This window comes from Caenorhabditis remanei, chromosome III (genome assembly GCF_010183535.1).
Source record: "Caenorhabditis remanei strain PX506 chromosome III, whole genome shotgun sequence".
In the NCBI taxonomy this organism is placed as follows: Eukaryota; Metazoa; Nematoda; class Chromadorea; order Rhabditida; family Rhabditidae; genus Caenorhabditis; species Caenorhabditis remanei.
Genome location: NC_071330.1, coordinates 17,681,987 through 17,703,697, shown reverse-complemented (window position 1 = coordinate 17,703,697; position 21,711 = coordinate 17,681,987). Strand labels below are relative to the sequence as shown.

Below are 21,711 nucleotides of genomic sequence, written 5' to 3'. Positions count from 1 at the left end.
TCTTTCTATACTTTCAAAACAGCACACATTTATGATAACAATATTTATTTTGTATACAATAACAATATTAAAAAAATATTATGAATATAAAAAAGGGTTAGTTCGTTCGTTTGTTCTACCAAAGACTAAGACTCCTTATCTTTTTCATTCTTCTCTCTCTCTCTCTTCTCGTTGGTGTTTTCTTCTATTCTACACTCCGCTCCTCTTTACTGTTAAATTTTTATGACGTGCAAAGAATAAAAGGAATAATATTTATTGTAGGTTAGAAGGATACAAAAACATTGCAGTTATTTTCCAGAAATATTGTAGTTTGTATTCTCACGCCACCTGTCTCCAAATTCCTCCTGAAAAACATAACACATTTATGTTTTATTAAATAGAAAACTTACAGTCAGCCGTTTTTCTGGACTACAAGTTACCCAGAACAGATGTCCGTGAACGTCAGTAGAGCAGTATGGGTCGTAGTTCGAGAAATATTTTTTGGTTCCTCGACTATCTAAAACTCCTTGTGTTCATAATAATACAACTATTACTAGTTTAAATACATATTTCATTTACGAACCGAAAATGAAATTTTTGATACTTTCTTCATCCTCATACACTACCACGATATCAATAGTAGTTTTGAAGGCTGACTTCACTCCAATTCTCTGAACATTTTCGGTCTGAAAGCAAAATACTCTTTTTTCAAAAATTAAACTAATTAAACTAAAGTAAACTTACTGTCCCATCTAATCTGCTTACTTGAAAATTATTGAAGATACTTTCTGCTTCTAGTTTCTTCCCAAAATGGTACGGAAGCTCTTCCGATGAAACAGCTAATTCCAAATGGGCCGAGTTAATTGTGCATTGTTGGTACCATGATAATAAAGTAGAGCCTGTTAGAAACGAACTCATCCCACTGGAAATAAGATTGGTTTTCAGAAGAGAAAGATCTCGAGTAGGTTGGTCCCGTGACGCCTTGTGATGCGTGTCTCCTGCACATTTGATATAACTTGCACGCTGCCAAAACCCAAGGAATTGTGGAATATCTTTGGAAACTTTCATGTTTTTTAGTGTACGGTAGGAGAACAACCTGAAAAAATAAAAGATATGATTTCCTCCGTGGCTACCTACTTTGGAATCAATTTTTTCTTCCCAATGATATCAAAGTCCAGATAATCCTTCTTAGTAGAGATTGTATAGAAAAATACGCGGAATCTAAGGTCTTTTGAAAGTGATGCCTCTTCTGATTTATAATATGTGTCCACTCCAATCTGAATTTAAAATAATTTGATAACTTTTTATAATTTATAGCTGTAATACATTTACAGATTTCTCCTTTTGCAAATGACAATGATCTCGTTCAATCTGCTCTAACACTTCAATATCGATGAGAAGAGCTGGAATCGGAGGGGATAGGTATTCAAGAAGAGAATCACAGGAGATATAATCAATCTGAACACAAACAAAGAGATGACTATTATTTTAAAGGTAAAATGTACCTCCTGTTCTATAACAGGCTTTGTCAGAAGCTCATTATAATAAAACAGCAACAAAACTGATAAGAAACAGCAATACTTGATGAAAGTTGAGTATTTTTTCATAGTTTAGAAGAGAATCTATACTAAAACTGACAACCGAAGGCGCTTTTTTTGAATTCCCATGTTTTATTCCACCTTTCTGCTATAACACTTGAGATAGCTTCACAGCAGTGTGAGACGTAAGGTCGTGGAAACGCGCTTCGTCGCACAACGGTACCAAAAAAGACTTCCCTAAGGATTTTTACGTTTTTTTAAATTGTATCTTTCAATATGAACCGCAACGCGACACTCTCTAACTAAAAATAATTAAAGTATTTATTACATTTTGTTAATAACATATCCATTATTATCTATCCTTTGCCGTAATTCTTCCACAGTACCAGTCGCCGCTATTCCATGAAGTGCTGATAGAATTGGTGGGAACTTTGAAGTTGGAGGTGGTGCTATACTCAACTGCTCCCATTGTGATTTCAGTTGAGATACTGTAGATGGCGCATTCATATCCGTATGCGTTGATTCCACATGTGGTTCCAGCAGGGGGACTATCTGAAAATATTCTATCAGAACAAATAAAATTACTGAAATGGAAGTACATACCTCCGCAAAATCCGGCCGTAAATTAGACTCCGCTTGCCACGCTTGAGGAATCAGACTTAAAATATGTGCAGGAAATTGTGGGGTGGGCTGGTTTGGAAGTGTAGGCCTGCCACGTTTGTAAGTCATTTCCGCCGCGGCGGCTGCAGGCTTCAGATGAGAAAATGGGAGTTCGGCAGTGTGAATCTCCCAAATGACCAATGCAAAACTGAACACATCAACTTTCCGGTCATACTTTCCAGACTGTGAAAATACTTCTGGAGCCATCCATCGAAGATTACCCGGCTGTTTCGTCAAGTTTTCATCATCCCGCTGACATACAAATCGACTTTCTCCAAAGTCTGCTACCACGCTTCGCCCATTTGCGTGGATAAGTATATTATGACTGTTGAGATCTCTTAAAATATAAATTTTTCTAATTTTAAACCCCTAAAATAGAGTTTATACCTGTGAATTACCGGTTTTGCTGCACTTTCATGCAGGTAGCGCATTCCACGTGCCACATCTAATGATATACGTAATCGGAAAGCTGGGTCGAGGACACTGAAAAAGAAATATGAGATTTAGATACTTGAAAATTCAATAATTATGGAACGAACCGTTTCTCCTCATGTAGCAACCGGAACAATGATCCGTTTTCCACAAATTCCGTAATAATTGCAAATTGCTGTAAGTAATTCTGATTGAAAAACGTTTCAGCAATATACTTTTAAACATAATTGTCAAGGTCGGGAACGACCTCAATTTTTTTTTAAATTGCTTCGAAATAAAAAAATCCTTGAAAATTGTAAATTAAAAAGTGATTAAAAATGATTATTTTTTAAAGTACTATTCGTTTTAAATTTGTTTTCTGCTAAACAAGAATTCCGGAGTGTCGTAATTTTTATTTATTTACTCGAGTTTTCGTATTATTTTTAGGTTTTGAAAGTTTTTCTCGAACGTTTTTGCTATTTTCGAGTTTTAATTGTTCTTATTTCAATTAAATTCGAATTTCGTAATTTACCGCCAATTATCCGGGCCTTGTCAAGTATGAATTTAAAGTGTGGTGTTAATTTCAGAACAAGTGAATTCAAAAACTCACACTCGGATCATCCAACGACGTGCCTACGAATGCTACCACATTCGGATGAGCCAATCTTGATAAAATCGATACTTCTCTACACAACATGTCTGTTTCCGACTTGCATCCAAACGCCATTGCTCGGTATCTCTTCACAGCAACCAGTTTGCCTCGATATGTTCCTTTGTATACTTTTCCAAATGACCCGCTTCCAATAGATTCCTAAAATTAGAATGAAAACGGTATGTTTAAGTAATTTTTTGACAAACCTGATATTCGATTTCAGCCAAACACAGATGAAACGGTGCCGGGAGAGCGGATCTCAGTTGCAATAACTCTGCCTTATCTCTTGTAAGACTTGTCAACCTCCCCATTGGTGAAGGTAGAGGAGTATATGAAGACTCCCCTGAGCTATACTCACTACAGACATCTCCTTCAACTGTCCTAGACGCATAATGTTTCAGAAGTGCCACTATCGCATCATGACCTCTTTCATACGCCCAGATTACAGGAGTCTGTTGGTCATCAAGGGATACTGTCGAGTTGTAGGACGCGTTTGATGATGGAGTGTCACTTCTGTTCAGTGCCATTATGGCAGATGCCACTTTCGATGGACGGGCGGTGCCTGTCCCTGCTTGTTGCCTCAAAGCACCTCCTTCATAGGCTCTCGACGCTAGAGACTGATCGGCTCCATTCTCCAGAAGGTATTGTACAATTCTCAGGTGACCGTGATAACAAGCGGAATGTAATGCTGTATGACCATCTTGTCCCTGATAATTCGGGTCCACTCCGGGGTACTTCATTAGAAAAGAGACCAACTCTAGTGACTTTCCTCCAGTACAAGCCGCATGCAAAGGCGTCTCTGAGAATACATTCTCCATGTTCACAATATTAGTTGGAGAGCACTCCAAAATAGCCTTCACAATATCCAGACGACCACTGTAACACGACAAGTGGAGTGCAGTGTCACCATAGAGGTTTCGAGAACAAATTCGATCATTGATCCCGCGAACGTGTTTTATCAGCATGCTGAGGATAGTTAGACTTCCAGATTTTGCAGCGTAATGGAGCGCTTGGTTTCCTTCGTCGTCGGCTAGCAGCGCTGAAAATACATGGTCTGTTAAAGTTTTAGGTATTTTTGTAATTCACGATCTGCTTTGGCTTCCAATAGAAGTTTTGTTATTGTTGTGAGGCCCTTAGCAGCCGCCAGATGAATGGGACGGTCATTGACGGCTCCTCCGAGATTAGAATTAGCTGAAGCGGCGAGTAGTGTGCGAACAGCCTGAAATGTGGTTTTGAAATCCTATGCGATTTTCTAAAATCAAAATAACCCACATTCTCCTGCGCAAAATATGTTGCACAATGTAATGCAGTGAAATGAACAAAATCGACAACATGAATATTGGCTCCACCTTCCAATAATATTTTCAACATTTCAGAATCTCCAATCATTGCAGCTAAGTGCAACGGAGGTAGCAAATGACGTCCTGACTGATCCAAGTCTACCAACTCTGAGCTTATTAGTGCTTTAAGAATTGAAGCATCTCCTCTATATATTGCAATATGTAGTGGTGTGAATCCATTTGCAGATTGAGATGAAATAAGAGTCTTTGATGCTTCTGGAGTTAAATTCTTGATCAAATGTTGAAGTTTCTCCGGTTGAGAATCCGAGTGACCAGCACAAATGATATGGAATAGCGATAGATGTTGGTTGGACTTTAAATCTGCATTTTCAGAGTTGAGAAGTTGTTGAAACTCATCTAGAGACTTCTCACTAAAATATAATTTATCTTGTCACAAAGAAAAATGTGTAGTTTCAACTCACAAAGCAGCAATTTGAACATCAATCCATCCGAGATTAGAGCGAGATCTGACGTCATCACTCAGACGACTTCTGACTACAGAGTAGCCTTCAGAGATTTTCTTTTTTAGTTCGTCTGAATAAATAATTTTTTGTAAGGAAAATGAAAAAGTTGGAATTTTTATCTTTCGGCTGTCGATACTAATGTTGTTTCAAACTATTTGTGTGTATTTCTTGTCTAGAACAACAAGAAATATCAATTTTTGAAAAACTATTTTTTTTATTCAAAAAAAAAAACTATTTTTATATTCAACGCATATTTCGTAACACTTCTGATTTGAAATCACCAAAACATGTTTCAACTTTACCTGAACAAGAAGTGAGCGGCCTCGATTTATAATTTCCCATACTGCGAAAATAAATTACATAATAAGCTAACCGGATACTATTAGTAATCAATAGAATAGCACAAAAAGTTGTTTGCGGGAAAAAGAGAGCAAATGCTCTCCCCGGGAACTTTCTATTTCTCTAAAACTCTCCAGGTAGTGCACTATTATTCTTCCGGTGTCTTTTGAATGCTGCGTCTAAGAGAATAGAGTGTAATGTGTGTTTGTGGAGCACATGGTGTAAAATGACAATGAGTTTCTTAGTTGATATTATTAAAACGTTTATTATTATTATTATAGATTTGATAAATAAATTACATCATTATTATAAAACTAAGTGTTTTTGTTTGGAGAAATAAAATAAAAAAATAAAAAGATAGGCAGTGTGTAATAGAGAGAAAAAGAAATTATGGAAAACGGGATGAAAGACTTTAAAGCCAGAATGTATATTATAATTATTATAGAAAACACGAAAAAGATAGAAATTTGAAAAAATAAATGATTTTGTACGAAAAAAAGTTTATACTATTTACACGAAAGTCCATTAGGCTTCATCACTAGACGGTTGAATAATGATTTTTGGAGAGGGAGAGATGGGACTGATTTTCGGTGATTCACTTTGGCATGAGTCGGCACTTTCACAAGAGGAATCGCATTCCTGAAACAGATTTTTATATTCAGAAAAACAGAAATCAATAAGCCGTAAGCCAAGCTGGCTCGTAACTTGCTTCAAAGTGGCTTTTATGAGCTGAAAAATATACCAAAATGTAAATCTCAGCAAGATCTATGTCCGTCACCTACCACGAGCCGGATGGCTAGTCGTTAATGCACCACCGGCCGGAATAAAATGCCCAGAAGTGGCCAACAACTATTCTAGCCCGGCTCGCGGTACATTAACGACTAGGCATACGACTCGTAGTAGGCTCAGCTATAGATTTCGCCGAGATCTACATTTTGGTATATTTTTCAGCTCCTAAAACTCAATTTGGAACGATTTACGCCCCGGCCCGGTTGACAAGCATACATTAAACAACTCACACTAGCAATGTCACTGGGCAAATGCACAAATCGATAAACTAATCGTTGACCATCCACTTTTTGTAGAATGCCGCGCTGGTAGTAGTATCTCAGTGCTCTTCCCATCGTTTCGTAATTCATTCCAGGCTTATTTTTATGCATTCCCCATAATCTGCTAACCGCTTTGGAGTCTACCAATTTGAAAACTCCTTTCGCTTGATCAATCCATTTTATAAACTTTGGTGAGTATTGATCATCTTGTAGTAGTCTGAGGAGAAACTCCCAGAGATAGGTAACTTGTCCGTCTTTTTGCTTTTTTCCTGGTGTCCGTTGAGCTAAGTGGTTTGGTGGGATCGGATTGGGCTCTGAGAATCGACGCGGTTCCAGGAGATACGGATGCAAAAGTGATGGGTTTGATGGAGCGCATGTTGTCAATAGATCACCACAGGTTGGTGTGAATACTGTAGAGGAGATAAATGGAGCAGCAGTGAGAAGGTTTTGTGGAGGATGTTGGGTTGAAGAAAGTTGAGGGATAGTCAAGAGGTTTGGATGGGATGAAGAGGTTGTTGGGCAGAGGAGAGCAGATTGCAGCCAACGATGTGTAGCATCTGAAACATAAATAATTGTGATATGATTGCCTTTAAGCTAACAAGCAATCTCTACTGATTAGTGATCAACTAAGGATCCCCATTCCGCCCTCAACGGTCCAAGTACAAGGATGTGTGTGTCTGCAGTTCCTGTAATGTTCCGTATACGGAACATAACACCAATAACAATCAAAATATAATAATACAAGCGGGGCGCTCGACCATATAACTTTCGCTCCTCTCACTTCTGCTTCCTCCTCTCTGATCCTCAATCCTCCCGGTTTTTCGTGTAGTGGCGCCTCTCCCTGAACGAGAACGCATTCAGAAAAGGGAGAAAAAAGTGCGACTGGATGAGGGAGGAGGATGGACGGCGCCAAAACCACTTTTACTGCTTCCGTTTTGCCGTACGAGAATTGAGAGTGGATCAGAAAACGAAAAGAATCGGATGGGCGAAAGTGCAAACCTGTATAGAGCAAATAGGCAAAACGATTTGGGGGCTAATGGTACAGTTATGATAGTTCTTGTTTAAAAATAATTGGCATCCAGGATTTTTTAGCTGAATTTAGTCAAAGGAACGTAAGAAATCGCAAACTGTGGTCCGACAGGCATGCACAACGGTTGGGATGGTACCAGAAAAAGACTTGCCAAGGATTTTTACGTTTATTTGTCGTACCTTTTAATGTAAACCGCGACGCGACACAGAAAAGATCAAATGTGTTCGCTGCGGACCTTACGGCTGTAATTTTTGCTTTGCATCCCTCATTTCTCAGTTTACAGTTTTTGTCAATTCCCTCTTCTAAGCCTCCCAAGAACTTCTAACTTTTAATGTCATCCCTTCTCAACCACAATTCATAATCCATCCAGTTGGCCCCCTTCCCCCTCTCTGATCTTTCTTTACTAGTTTCTTGTCCCGGAATTGTTGGATGGAAGCGACATCTGCTAGCCAACAAATCGTTTGAAAAGAAAGCGTCGAAGCGTCAAAGCCTCGCTTTCTCCTCCTCGCAAAGTGACCAGAGCTTCTTACGGCTAATAAGCACGTCTGCGTCTCGAGAGGTGTTGAAGAGGGAAAGAAAGTACGCGCATCCGTAATTCCTCCTTTTTGACATGATGATCAAATAATTGACACCACTTCTACAGAATGAACATGGGAAATGTGGTATGGGACATGTGGAACAAAATTGTAATTCAAAACACAAATTTGCTTGAACATAAGAGCTGAATAAAGCTGCTTCGAAATCGGACTTTCAGACGTTTCAAAGTCATCACCACTTTTTTCTAACTTTGGTGCAATCCACCACCACCCATCATTTTCCATCACCTCCTGTCTCTCTCCCTCTCCCTATCTCATCTCATATTTCGTTCCTGCGTGACCCGTCTTATTTGCACATAAACACAATTTTCCGCGTCCTCTTCCGCACACGCACCGCGCCGCGCAGTTCATCACGTTGTTTGCATTTTGAAAACGTTTCAGCTCTCGGTGTGGGATGCGTGAACTGTCCAGGTCTGCAGAAACCACTGAAGACGGCGGGAAGAGATCAAAAAGTTAATTGAGATTAAATTGAAGTAGTTCTTTGAGATATACCGTAAAACCTGAAATAGAGGCGCACTTAGTGGTGACTGTTCGCAGCTGTATATATCGCTTCCCAAAGGAAATTTCAAAACGCTGATAACTGCTAAGATATAACTCAATATTCATAGAATATTTCTTCAGTTAAAAAAATTGTCATATCCTTAAAGACAGCCGAGATAGGTGCTCCAAAATTTTGCTAGCGTGTGCGCCTCTATTGCAGGTTTTACAGAAATTATGAAAACACGTCTTGAAACAGAGATTAAACATTTCTGACTATCAAAATCTCAGTTTTTATTTTCAGAACCAATACTGTTCCATGTGACTCTTTTCAATTTTTCTCTAATTTCTGCAATCGTCTCCCTAAAAATTCCTGTTCAAACTCCACACTCCTTATCATCACATTTTTCTTCTATTCCGCACTTTTCTCTAATCATTATCACCAAACTCCAGACTTTTTGAACTTCTAACCAACTAGGCATCAAACGAAACCCCATCTAGTACTCTAATGGAAAAAATTGGAAGGAGGGAGGGCGAACACCAAAATAAATAAAGTGTGTGTAAATATGGGTTGCGCAAGAGAATGGGGGAGAGAGACCGCCCGAAATTCCACAGAAACTAATTGATATATTATAGGGGAATGAGAAAGCATGTTTTCAATTGATTTTTGAGGATTTCAAAGGTACTGACACACAGATAGACATCAAAATCCTCACCTGCATTATTAGCAGCCTGCGCCTGCTGAATCCAGGGCCAAATACTAGACGGTTGCCATGACACTGGTTGTGATGGTACTGTAGATGATATCACTGTTGCTCTGGGCGGTGGAGGAGCGAATGCGTGACGACGGTGAGTTGTTGAACTAGATGGTGATGTTTCGGGTGTTGAGTCGTTGCCTGAAAGTGATTCTTGATGAAAAATATATATTGAAACACTATGATTAATACAAAACGCGGAAACCGTCACTTTGTGATAAGAGCGTGAGGAGACCTTTGGACTTTTTCAAATAATTCATGAGATTTGGTTATTAGGGATTTCCTTACAAGTTTATTGGATTAGAATATCTAGAAACGGTATTATGGTTTAATAGTTGAGCCCACTGGGATAGAGAAACAAATCAACATAGATATAACTTTTCAAATAAAACGTTTTGAATCTCCCTCCCAAAAAACAAAAAATCTAACTCACCAACTCCAGAATCTGGGCTATTCGTTGGTTCCAAACTCAACGTGGAACTTTGATCCAAAAGCTGTTGAAGTACAGTAATCTGGACGGAACACGACGTTGGCTGAACTTGTGGAACATGTTGTAGTGGAATATGAACAATTGATAACATTTTTAGGAGCTCGCTTTTTCTTATTAAAAAGTGTATTCGTTTTGCAATTCAGGAAGAAGTAAAACTCAGGAAGTCCATGTCTCCATCTTCCGCCCTTTTTCCGTGCTCCGACAACTGATAAGGGCACCGAGGCAGAGTCAGAGTCCTAAGGTCGGTTTGACGTAACAAGAGGGAAAACTCGAAAACTAGACTTTTTACACGTTTCCAGACTCACTATCTCAAACAGGCCATGTGCTAAGACGGCTGGAGCAGAGATCCGCCGACCATCGGCATATTTCGGAGTAGGACGTTCAATGCGTGGCCATTGACCAATCTCTTCGGGTTCGATTTTCATTTCGACATCCTGGAATAGTGATAAAAGGTTTGGAATTGAATAAATTTGACAGTTTCCTCATTTTTCTGTCTTGTTGCTAGAAATCGTGGAAAAAACCTATTCAGAACAACTTTTAAAGTCAGAAGAAACGCGATTTTCTTCAAATTTTTGTCTAAAATTAAAGTTGAACAAAGTTTGTTGAACCAGAACTTTTGACGGTATCTCTGATCATTTTAGTACTAGTTTAGAGATCTTGCAAAAATAATAAATCTACTTTTTAAACAGAAAAACATACCGTATGCCCACCCACATCGTCTTCATCATCTTCATTTTCATTACTGTTCATTTCATTATCATTATTATTGTTATTATTCGAACTTTTGCTAATATCATTCGAAGAAGAGTTTATAGAAGTAGAATTCAGAATATTTGGGTTGAGAACGAGCAATAATGGTTCAGCGCGTTGTCCTTGTATTTGGATCATAATAGAAGAGAGAGATAAAACTACAAAATTTTTTAGGTTTCTACAGTTTAAGAGGGATCACGGAAAAGGGCGAAAGTGTGTGTTCGTGTTACTGTTCCGCGGGGCGCGCTGGCGCATCGTTTCTTTCCGTTTCTCTATGACTCCGCCCCAAATGTTCCGCGTGGGGCGGGGCGCGGCGACCTTTCCGCGAGGGCGCACTCGAAACTGTCTCTCCGCATCTTTTCCTGCGACGAGCGGATATTGTTTACTTAGTACTAGCCGTTTTCCGTTTTCCTGTCCGACAGGGCGAAAGTAGAAGGAGAGATAGAGAGAGAGTGGCTATCGAAATCGTAATAGGCGACAAAAAGAGAATAGGGGGTGGATAACGAAATTCAGGAGAGCTCTAGTTCAGAAAAATACTGCTCATTTATTTTTTCTGCGCTTCATGATTTTTAGAATCTCCTCACAGCGCCCACGTTCACTAATTCTATTTTAAAAAGGGGCGTAGCCTAAATCATTTCAGATCATTTCAATTTCATTTTCTTTCCAAATTGACGTTTGTTATAAATTTTGCAGAAAGTAAGTCAAAAATAGACGGACTTTTTTGGAAAAAGGTGGATATAAAATTTCTGAAGGGGACCAAGACAGAAGACCTAATTGAATGGAAATAACGGTTAATTTACGTCTTCTTTTGGAATCCTATGTATTTTATATAAACTAGTTTAACAATTCGAGATTACGAAACTCACCTTTCTCACAACAAAATCCGTTTCAAACTGCAGGAACTACAAAAACAAGAAAATAAAAATAGGATTGATCGAGAAAAGGAGGAAGCGGAAGTAAGTAGAATCAGGCAGAGGGAGAGAATGTTCCAATTCAATTTTGTGATTGAAAATCAGTGATCGAAAAAAATTGATAAAAAGTGAGAGATGAGAGAAATCTTCGATCACATTGTTGAAACTAACAAAAAATAAAAATGGATACTTAATCCGACCTTGAGTTCGGTTAAAGTCTACATCGAAGGTGGTGATAAGTATAAGAATTATAAATTGATTCTATGTAATAAAAAGATTTTATATTTGAGAAGATTGAATAAAACGTTCATATAAAAAAGGCATATTTTTCAACATCTGTGAAGTCCACGTTAAAGATGTATCATACCGATATCAAGTGTTTGCGTATTAAATACATACAGATTCTCACCAACTTTTCCACGTGGTTTCCTAGATCGCGACAATTTGTTGGTTCAACGACTCTTTTTATCACACCGCGTTTCTGATGTAAACGAAATATAGAGGCACATCCGCTAGCAGCTTTTTGAGCACCCTATCTCGGCTACCTTTAAAGAAATTAATATTTTTTCTACTAAAGAAATATTTTATGAATATCAAGCTATTTTTTGCCATAATAAAACGATAATTATATTATGGAGTAATTCAGCGATATTTCGTAAAATGTGTAGATTGAATCCTATGGGTACTGTTTATAAGAGACAATTTTAATGTTTGAACAAAATTTTCAGCATTTGCTTCATCTTACATATCCGGAAAACTTGGTATTGTGATGCCTAAACAAGCCCTAAACGCGCCAAAGACGTTCCAGTTAGTCCGTAGTTACAGTAAGGTCAGGAAATACCCAAACACTCGTTTGATGCGCACTTTCTCTGAACCTCTGAAGCTTTTTCTACTTTAAAATGTTTTAAATTTTCCTATAACTGGTGGCGAAATGTCTTGCTGCGAAATGTCCCGTAGCCCGTTCATCTAGTCGTATTGATGTCTTTCAGCTAATTTCATAAATTTAAAGTGTCCAATCATTCTCCCAAAGACCCAAACACCTTAATCCTGTCTATAAATGACCAACATCTTAAAAATCGCCTTTTATTGTTTTGCTCTGACTAGTTTTTGTACGAATGTGCGAAAATAAATAAAATATCGGTTTTATTTTTCCAGACCGCCCGCTTCTTCGATTTTCAAAGGAATGGAAACAATAAAAGTGACGAAGATGAGAATGATGAAAGCTGGGAGGCACGAAAAACAATAAATGAATCTCGAGGCGCTGAAATACTAAATAATACTTTAGTCATCTTCTAAGACATTGTTATCTGAAAATCATCATGACATCATTGAAAAAAATCGTAATCTTTATAAAAATTTGATCCAATTATTCCATCAATCTTCTTCATCTCGTCGATTGTTCTCGAATTTTCCGCCGAAAATTGACGTTTAAATTTTCCAAAAACGGAAAAGCTCAATTTCCTTGAACGGCGTTTTCCTTGTTTTCCTCCATCGCTTAACCCCATAAACACCCAATGATTGATGAGAAGATTTTATTCTTACGAATTTGGGCGGAGCCTAGTACTCTTCTCGGAGAAAAGGGGCGGAGTCTTAGCAGTGGAGATGGAAGATAAGAGATGGGGTCAGTTGTGGTTTTCTAACCTTTTATTCGCCCTCCTATAATTTTATTTATAGAATTTACAAATTTTGTTTTGAGTATTTTTCAGGTGCTTTCAGAAGTTTTGAAAAGTGCAAAGTGACAAATTTGATTCACTTTATTTTCTTATTTTCTGACATTCCCTTTCTTACCTCATGCTTGTTAGGGTTTGTTCGAGTTTAGCACAAACAAACAATTTGATTTAATCTGACCTGGTTGTGAAGTTTTTGTAAAAATAAAAATATATATAATTAGGCAGCGTTCAACAAAAAGGGCATGCCAGCGGGAAGAGAAAACTATTTAATAATTTCTTATAAACATTTTTCCCACATTTTCTAAGGAAAAACAATTTATTCACACTTTCCTTAAAATAAAACTGTTTTCTTCGTGAAATTCTTTGATGAATTCCAGGAGGATAAATTTCAATTCCAATTAGAGATCATAGTTTAGGCTCTCACGTTTTGTCATGAGTCTCCGAGTGGAACCTGAACGCCTTCTATGTATTCAAGAATGCTAGTTAACTCTATTCAATTTCGCACATTTTTTCCTCTCAGAAACCAAAAACCTTACTACCGTAGTACCTTTTCCTAATCTCCCTCCTTTCTCCAGTTAAACCCATATACTATTTTTCTTAACCTTTTCCGCTCTACGCAAAAGCGAACGCTTTTATTTCATAACGAAAGGGGGCCTATGTAATCCTTTGTGCCAAAAAATGACGTTTTTTCCGCTAAATGTTTTGCATGAATAATGGATTTGGAAGAATAGGATGAAGAGAGAGAGATAGAGTATTTTTTAGTACAAATTTCTAAAGTCGAGCTTTTGATCGTTCTGTTTTTTTAAAACCATATCAAGAGAGATAGCCTAAAATCAATCCCTTGAAAAAACCCCAAACAATGAATCATATGTTCTATATTTCTTTTATAAAAACAAGCAAAAAAAATACCTGATAAAAAATGCGTGCTCCTTCATATTTTTTCAGCCGAGTTTTTGTATTCAATAGAATGAACAAAGCATGGATGACATAACAAACATAAAAATTCAATTATGCGTATTGTTTTGCAACTATTATTCCGTTTTCATTCCCTTCCCATCATCATCCATGTTTTTCTCAACTTTCCGACGTTTTCAATTATCCGTTCACACGTCTTCCTTGCTTCTCCAGATCTGTCAGAAGATGTTCCGCGTCTGAACGTCTTCTAAATTTTTGAGAGTCTTGGGTTGCTTTGACACAGAGGAAATATTTGTGTTTGTTCTATAATGACCTCAGACTAGAATATTCTATAGTTTCTTAATTTTTGTCGCCGCTTCAATGCACTCTGCAGAAACAAAAGAAAATTTCTTAATCTTGGTCATTAAAAATGTTAATTTTGAAGATGTCCGCTGTAGAAAATGCAGGAAACATTTCTGGTGATCTAGGATTTATGTACGTTTTGAAGCTAATCGAGAATGGCATTCTGCAAAAGAAGTATATATTCGAAACGTCATTTTTATAAGTTCTGTTGAAAACGGATAGGCTTTCGAAATAAATCTTCTAAGGTTTGCATTACTTTTTTGCATTTTAAATTTTTGAGAAACAGACCTAAAATATTATCAGCCCACAAAAATCTCGCCTTGTGATCTACAAAATTTTTAATCCGCGGAAACCCTGCTTTGAGAACTGAAACTGTGACTTCGCAAAAAATTAGATGTGCTTCTTCCTCAAGTGTTCGCTAACCGATAATTGCAACGGTGCGGCTTTTGCAGGCATTTAAAAAATTCTGGAATTTCTGGAATACATACTCTTTTTGAAAAAATTACCGTTTATTTTATTTAGGACGCTCTGTATTTGTTGTTAAATAGAAAAAAAATGGGTTATACTGTATCTAAGCATCTCGACTTTTATCTCCAGACTAGACCAAAAACTTTTCCAATTCCCTTCTGCCATTTTCTTTCTAGAACCAACTTTGTAATTGGACTCATGTTGCAACACGAGAGTCCAATAATTTTAGGTTGCACCCCCGATACACGCATGACACTTTTCCGTTTCAATTTCACACTTTACGTACGTCACCCAAGAAACTTTATTTCTTGACACATACATTTCAACGGACAAATATAGCCAGGAAACATCAAAGTGCTTGTTGAAGTTTGAAGGTTAGGAAGCGCTCAGAAAATGTGTCACCATTCAAAATGTATTTACAGTAATCCTAGGCTTATTGTGAAATTAGAAATATATATTTATAAGGTAAATAATTATACAGCGCTTTAGTCTAACAATATCAAATTCCAGATCAGTACTGAGATATACTATAGTCTTTGGTAGATGAAATCTTTATTTTTTCAGCTACGTCATCTATATCTTCTGAAAATCTCATGCGAACGTTGTTTTTCCAGGCTTCCAAGAAGGAAATTGAATGATTTCTGCTGAGATGGTCCCCGCATCCTTACACATCCTTATGCATGTTATTCCAAAGTTTTCAAACAAGTCAGAGGAGGAGGAGGAGGACGCTTCAGAAGTTTTGAGTAAATTCTGAGAATTTTGGAGCACTTGAGATATTGTCATGGTACTTTAGCGTTTTTCGAAGAGCTTAGGGTTTCTAGACGTTAAGATACAACTACGTTTCCTGAAAACCCAAAATTGTGATTTTCACACGTACCTCTACATATCTTCCCTCACCCGTTTGCCCATTTGCTTTACAAATTCACATGACTCATTTGCCATTCTGTCTACTCTATTAAACACACATTTTCTTTTATTTCCCCCCGCTCCTCTTTTTTGTTCCGTCCCATTTCCTGTGTGCCCCATCGGCGCTTCTGACGAGAGAGATATCGGAAAGATCAGATCGCGGTCAAAGAGTACATGAGAGATTTGTGCTTTTTGGAGAGTTGGATGGTTTGGAATGGTCCCAACCGAGAATCAGAATTATATCCAGAATCGGTCATACAACATGAAAGACCTAGCACAGACTAGAAACTCCATTGATCTTTATGTTGCAGAAATGCAGAATCCAATTCCGTCAGGTCTGGCTACTTAGCACGGTGTTAAGAATTTCTATAAGTTCAATCTTTTCAAATTGAATTTTCCATAGTTGGAAACTGTTTTGTAAGATGAATTCTTTCTTGGAAGAAATTTTCTGACTTCTTACTAGGGAAGGTCGCCGAGTGATCTTAGAGTTATTAGGCGGGACCTATATCATTAGAAAGCGGAAATTACGCTGATTTCTAATATATATTCAGTTTTTGTCGTCGAGGTCTAGTATTCAAGAAAAAACGAGCTTACATTTGGACAACACTCTACCTTACCGACACTTGGAAATAACGGACACGTGATAGTGAGACGGTGTTAATGGTCCAAACTTTGAAATGTGTTTTTTTTCGAATACGAGGCCTCGAGGGCAACAACTGAATATATATTTGAAATCAACGTGATTTCAGCTTTCTAATAAACTAGAATTTTAAATTTATCTCAAATCTAAAACTCATCTCGCTTCCTTCTTTTCGTTTTTTGCTATTAACTGCAAAAAATCCCTTCCCCCTTCCTGTTATCAGATGGAACAAAGAATTCTCCCTATTCTCTACTAAAGCACAAAATGCGTACTTTGAGGGCTCAACACAAAAACATTTAATTGCTCTTCACATCATTTGTTTCAAAAAGAGGAAGAGAGACACTTTAAACCACCCAAAAAATGATTTGCGCCGCGGCGTTGAAAGGACTCCCCGGGGTGTGCTCATTGAGCTTAAGGAATTTGTGAAAAAAGAGGAGCGATTTAGATGTAAACGTCTTCCTGCTTGGTTAGGAAGTTAAAAGGGATTCGCTTTCTGGGTACTGTAGCTTGGTCCAAGTATAGAGTCCAAAAAGTCCAGATTCCGAAGTTCCCACATCTTCATATTTACCTTCTTCATTTCAACACGTGTCATATCATCATTTTCCCACGTCATGTTGAAAAGGTAGGCGGTATGACACGCCTCTAGACAAGGCAGATACATAGTTTCAATTTTAATTTCCGTTTTTTTTCAAAGTTCCGCTTGTAACACCAATAAAAGCAGTCTCCGGAAAAAAGGGTAATTTCATGGACGCTTCTTTTTTCTAGGAGCAACAACTTTTTTGGTTTTATGGGTTAACTAGGTAAAATCATAGAGGCAGTTTGGAGATATGAGGCGTGACATGTACCATTGGAAACCTGCAAAAACGCTGATTTCAAATATATATTCAGTTTTTGCCATTGAGACCTGGTACTCGAGATAAACAAGGTCAAAGTTCTGAAAAACTCCGAACATTTTTTGAATTTTTTTAGTTGAAAAGTGAAACAAATTTTTTATTTTCTATTTTACCGAACTTTGCCCTCTTTTTTCTCGAATGCCAGGCCTCTACGGCAAACACTAAATATATATTTGGAATCAGCGTTTTCTCAGCTTTCCAATGGTAAAGGTCACGTCCTATAACTCCAAATGACTCCAAAACCTTCCCTAGTAGGTTTAAATCCGAATTACAGATACATCTTCTTCTAGTTTCAATATGATTTCATTTCTCCAGACCTGTTCTCTAAATAGCTTCCGAATCGTCACGTATTTTTTCAAAAAGTTCCTCTTTGCGTGTCAGTCAAATTTAAAATCTCAAATTTAAAATTCTTGGACGGGCGGAATAATCACTTTGAAGATTTGTTGAGTAAAATGTGAAATTGATCACAAATCATTCGTGCTAGGTTAATCTTACTAAAAACATAAAAATAAAATATCAAAGACCAAAATTTTCGATTTTTTACTCAATTTAGCGAAGGGTGCTCTTTTCTCGAGGGCACTTTGAAAAATGAAAAATTAATCAAATTTTGTTAAGGGCGATGGAGATTTAACATAAATTCCACTGTTTCTCATTTATTTTAGTGCAATGGATCACATCACTCGGCTCCAAAAATTTTAGTATAAAAAGGAGAGAAGACGGCAAGATCTAAGCCACGCCTCTTCAGCATTCCTTCATTGGGGATTTTCGTTCTTCTTTCTTTCTCATCTCGCGTATTTTCTCACATTTATTGATGCTCTCACTGGTTAAACAAAAAGGTTGTTTCAGAAACTTGTCCCCCTTATTTTCAATCTTTTGAAAATGTTGTCGTCGCGCGCATCCATCGTCTTGATCTTCGCCATCCTCGTTGCCATTATGGCCGTCGCTCAATGCCGGAACATCCAATACGGTAAGGGATAGACAATTTGCTCATCGAAACCTTATCGGAAGGCTTCAATCGGAATTATAGCTTGTTCTGGGATTGTTCCTGAAATACTAGGAGGTTTTAGGAGTTTTAAGCGACACATGATAACAATTTTTGCCTCCTACCTAACTAGGGAAGGCCGCCGACTGACCGTGGAGTTATGAGACGTTATCTATATGCTTGGAAAGTGAGAAAACGCTGATTTCAAATATATCTTCAGTTTTTGTTATTGATGCCTGGTATTCGAGAAAACTGAGCTCAAAGTTCAAACCACTGACAAGTTGGTGTGACCTTTTTCTCGAGGGCCTCGAAAGCAAAAACTAAATATATATTTGAAATTAGCATTTTCCCAGCTTTCCGATGGTAAAGGTCACGTCCCATAAATCCACGGTTTCTCGGCGGCCTTCCCAGGTAAGGTCAAACTTTTCAAAACTCTTTCATGGAAGCAATTTTTATTAAAGTACAATAAAGATTTGAACAACTTTGACAGTTTCTAGTGAAAGCCGGATTTAAAGACTCCTACTCAAGACTACTTTTCCAGACATTGACGAGATCACACCAGAGGCCGCATTCCGTTATGCCCAATGGGGAGAGATCCCACATAAACGTGTTCCATCCGCCGGCGACATGATGGTTCGATTCGGAAAACGGAGCGTTTGAAATCCCCCCGTCTCCTCACCAATCACACAAAACCATCCATAGATGATTCATTTATTATAAGCTCTCTCTCTTCTCCAATTCCAAATGTTGACAAATTGACACTTCGATCTTCTTTTTTTCTTCTCTCTTTTCGTTTCTACAAATTCTGAAAATTCTCTCTCTCTATGATGCGCGGCAACCCGACAAATAAAACTGTTTTGTGTGTGTTAAACAATGTGTTTTGTTGATGTTCGTTTAAAATGGGGAATACTCAAGAAATGAACTTTATGAGATGGAAGTAAACTTTCGAGTATGTGGGGGGTAATTATGTGGTCAATTGGACGGAAGAAGGAACTTGGAGTGAAACAGAAGCAAAGTTAGATGAAATTGTGGAAGAACTTTAATTTAAATTTCAAAAACTCTGAAGTATATACAGAAGTTCAATCTCATCCCCAGAACAAATCCTTCTCCTAGAATGAATTCTCTTTTTTCTATGTTTCTAAATTCAACGCATCGCGATTTTGAAGATAATAAGAGTCCCATTTATCTAGATCGTATGCGATGTTTCTTGGCAAGTTGAATTTTTTCATGTAACGGTATTATCTTCTAAAAAATTTAGATATATTTTCAAACTGACATTGAAATGTAGGCCTATCCGGGTTCATGAACCCCTAACTGTAGCCAGCGATCAGATTGGAGTCTGATTAGACTCACAATTCAAAAAACTTAATTGTTTGAGACATTGGTCTCTCCGCGGTGACTAATTTTACTTTTAGAGGTTTTTTGAAGTTTTTTTTTGCCTCCCGCGCATAGGTCCATAAGCAAAGGTAAATAGGTAGACCAGCATGCAAATAGGCCTGAAAAAGTCTCGGCCAGATCTGATTGGCCCGAGTCTAAAAATGACTCCTGGTTCCAACTATTCTAACTCTCCGAAAATTTTGTCTCCGATTCCGGAAAATTTTTCTCTCTCCATCCCTCTACTGTACATCACGACTTCTTATTGTCCTTTCATTCAATGCATCAAAATGCTACCTGTGATACTCATCTAGCCCGATTGTCTGGTCGATTTGAAAATTCTGTCTTCTCAGAAGAAACAAAAAACTCAATTGTTCCCTAAAATAGGCAATTTCGTGTCTTCATGATCTTGATCTTATCGGGAATCGAGATTCCGGAAGATAAGATCCAGAATCGCAACGAAACTCTTCTCTATAAATATTGGAAACAAGAAGTCATTCGATTCTCATTTCTCAGCATGAGTACTCACCGATATGAGCTGTTAGGTGGTAGCGGTAGCCATAATGAAAACCGGTTTCGAAAAGGATTTTTATTCTCTTTTGTTATGATGCTAATATTATTCGGATTATTTTATCATTATCTGGAGAGCACTAAGGTTGTTATGCAGTGCCCAGCATATGCAGAAATGCCCACTACAGTGAGTCCTACTGGAAATTCTGAAAATGCGACGACACCCGCCACCACTACTCCTACTACCACTACAGCTAAACCAAGAGTTTGGGATACTATGGATGGAGAAGGATATCAGTTTGAAAAAGAGGTAAGATAATTTTTTAAGTCCACGGTGTGAATCTGTATTTCTGAAATTACAGACGACACCAGTAGTCCTTGACCCAAGATTCGAGCAGCTCAACAATCTAGCTCCATGTGAAAATTTAGCTACAGTGGAGATTAAGCAAGAGGTTTTCGACATGATCGCGAATGTTAAAAAGGAGTTTTTGAACTGTATAAACCCGATAGTCAATAACTATAAAGGGAAGCCAAAGGAGGTAAGTCACTTTTGACGGTATCAAAATGTAATAAAATTTAATTTGATTCAGATGTTCTTGGATTGGGTTCCTAAAGCAGAGCAATGTGATCAATTGAAAGCATTCGAGAGTCTTGGAGTAGTACCTTTTGAGAATTTGCATGAGACAAAATGGGCGGTTCTTCCGAAATGTGTAAGTTAAGGAACATTTTTGTGACAGTTCTAGTTAAAACTTGTTTCAAATTTTCCAAATTCATTGCAATCGTCATTTTCAACAAACCCAAATAAACAAATCTGATCACCGTAAGCCATCCGCTTTCTATTGTCCGTTTGCTTATCGCACCGTCCCGAATCCTTTTCACTTTTATCTAGATTTAAGGCACAGGTGTTTGGTCGGTCAGAAAATTTAAACAGAAACTTTTTTCAGAAAGAAGAGAACACTCTTCTCACTCTTGGAATTGGCCATGACACAATCGCTGAGGAGAAGTTCAATCGAACGGTTCCAAACACCAAGTTCTACGGAGCAGACCCAATTATTGAGCCAAATCGTCAAATGTATTCTGCATTTGGAAAATTTTTCCCATTCGCCATAGGAAAACAGCCAGGATTCACAAAGTTCAGAGTTTTGCCAAATCAAAATCAGAAGACCAGAGCGTACGTGTTCCAAGACGTGACAACGATTCCTTTCTTGTATTTTGTCAACGATATTCTGAAGTTTAAGGTGAGTAATTCATAAGGCGCCTCTTGTCAAACACACGTTTTCAGAGAATCGACTTTGCCTGGATCGATATTGAGGGTGGAGAATTTGAATTCCTTGATCAGCTCCACAAAGATGTTACTATCTGTCAGTTCAACGTTGAGATGCACATGAAGTTCCGACCACAAGATGGAGCAGAAGTATTCCACGATTTCATTTTCAAAGTCCTTGAAGACCAAAAGTACATTTTCATGAAATCTCTGCACACTGAGAAAGGTGTACATAGAATGTTTTTTATCAATACGGTAGATAGAGAGTGTCTGGCCAAGTTCTTCTCCTAAGCTTTAAATTAGTAC

The 21,711-nt window shown here is 37.8% G+C and overlaps 4 protein-coding genes across 4 annotated transcripts; 2 read left to right on the top strand and 2 right to left on the bottom strand.

Annotated features, from left to right (window-relative positions):
• Nucleotides 1-287: 287 nt before the first annotated feature.
• On the bottom strand, nt 288-1,586 carry GCK72_011890 (uncharacterized protein; the record flags this gene model as incomplete). The annotated part of the gene is made up of 7 exons (XM_053728737.1): nt 288-344; nt 390-496; nt 563-665; nt 724-901; nt 1,117-1,256; nt 1,306-1,437; nt 1,485-1,586. The coding sequence occupies 7 exons, from the start codon at nt 1,584-1,586 to the stop codon at nt 288-290; spliced, it is 819 nt and encodes a 272-aa protein (XP_053588314.1).
• Nucleotides 1,587-1,841: 255 nt separating this feature from the next.
• GCK72_011889 (uncharacterized protein) lies at nt 1,842-5,386 on the bottom strand (the record flags this gene model as incomplete). The annotated part of the gene is made up of 10 exons (XM_053728736.1): nt 1,842-2,069; nt 2,121-2,514; nt 2,565-2,660; nt 2,717-2,784; nt 3,199-3,399; nt 3,447-4,279; nt 4,327-4,459; nt 4,513-4,951; nt 5,003-5,114; nt 5,347-5,386. 10 exons carry the CDS (start codon nt 5,384-5,386, stop codon nt 1,842-1,844), a joined length of 2,544 nt encoding a protein of 847 aa, XP_053588313.1.
• A 12,768-nt stretch (nt 5,387-18,154) lies between these two features.
• Nucleotides 18,155-18,917, top strand: GCK72_011888 (uncharacterized protein; the record flags this gene model as incomplete). Its single annotated transcript, XM_003103046.2, has 2 exons — nt 18,155-18,242; nt 18,799-18,917. 2 exons carry the CDS (start codon nt 18,155-18,157, stop codon nt 18,915-18,917), a joined length of 207 nt encoding a protein of 68 aa, XP_003103094.1.
• Nucleotides 18,918-20,316: 1,399 nt separating this feature from the next.
• Nucleotides 20,317-21,696, top strand: GCK72_011887 (uncharacterized protein; the record flags this gene model as incomplete). Its single annotated transcript, XM_003102972.2, has 5 exons — nt 20,317-20,451; nt 20,504-20,680; nt 20,732-20,851; nt 21,086-21,379; nt 21,424-21,696. The coding sequence occupies 5 exons, from the start codon at nt 20,317-20,319 to the stop codon at nt 21,694-21,696; spliced, it is 999 nt and encodes a 332-aa protein (XP_003103020.2).
• Between the last annotated feature and the right edge of the window lie 15 nt (nt 21,697-21,711).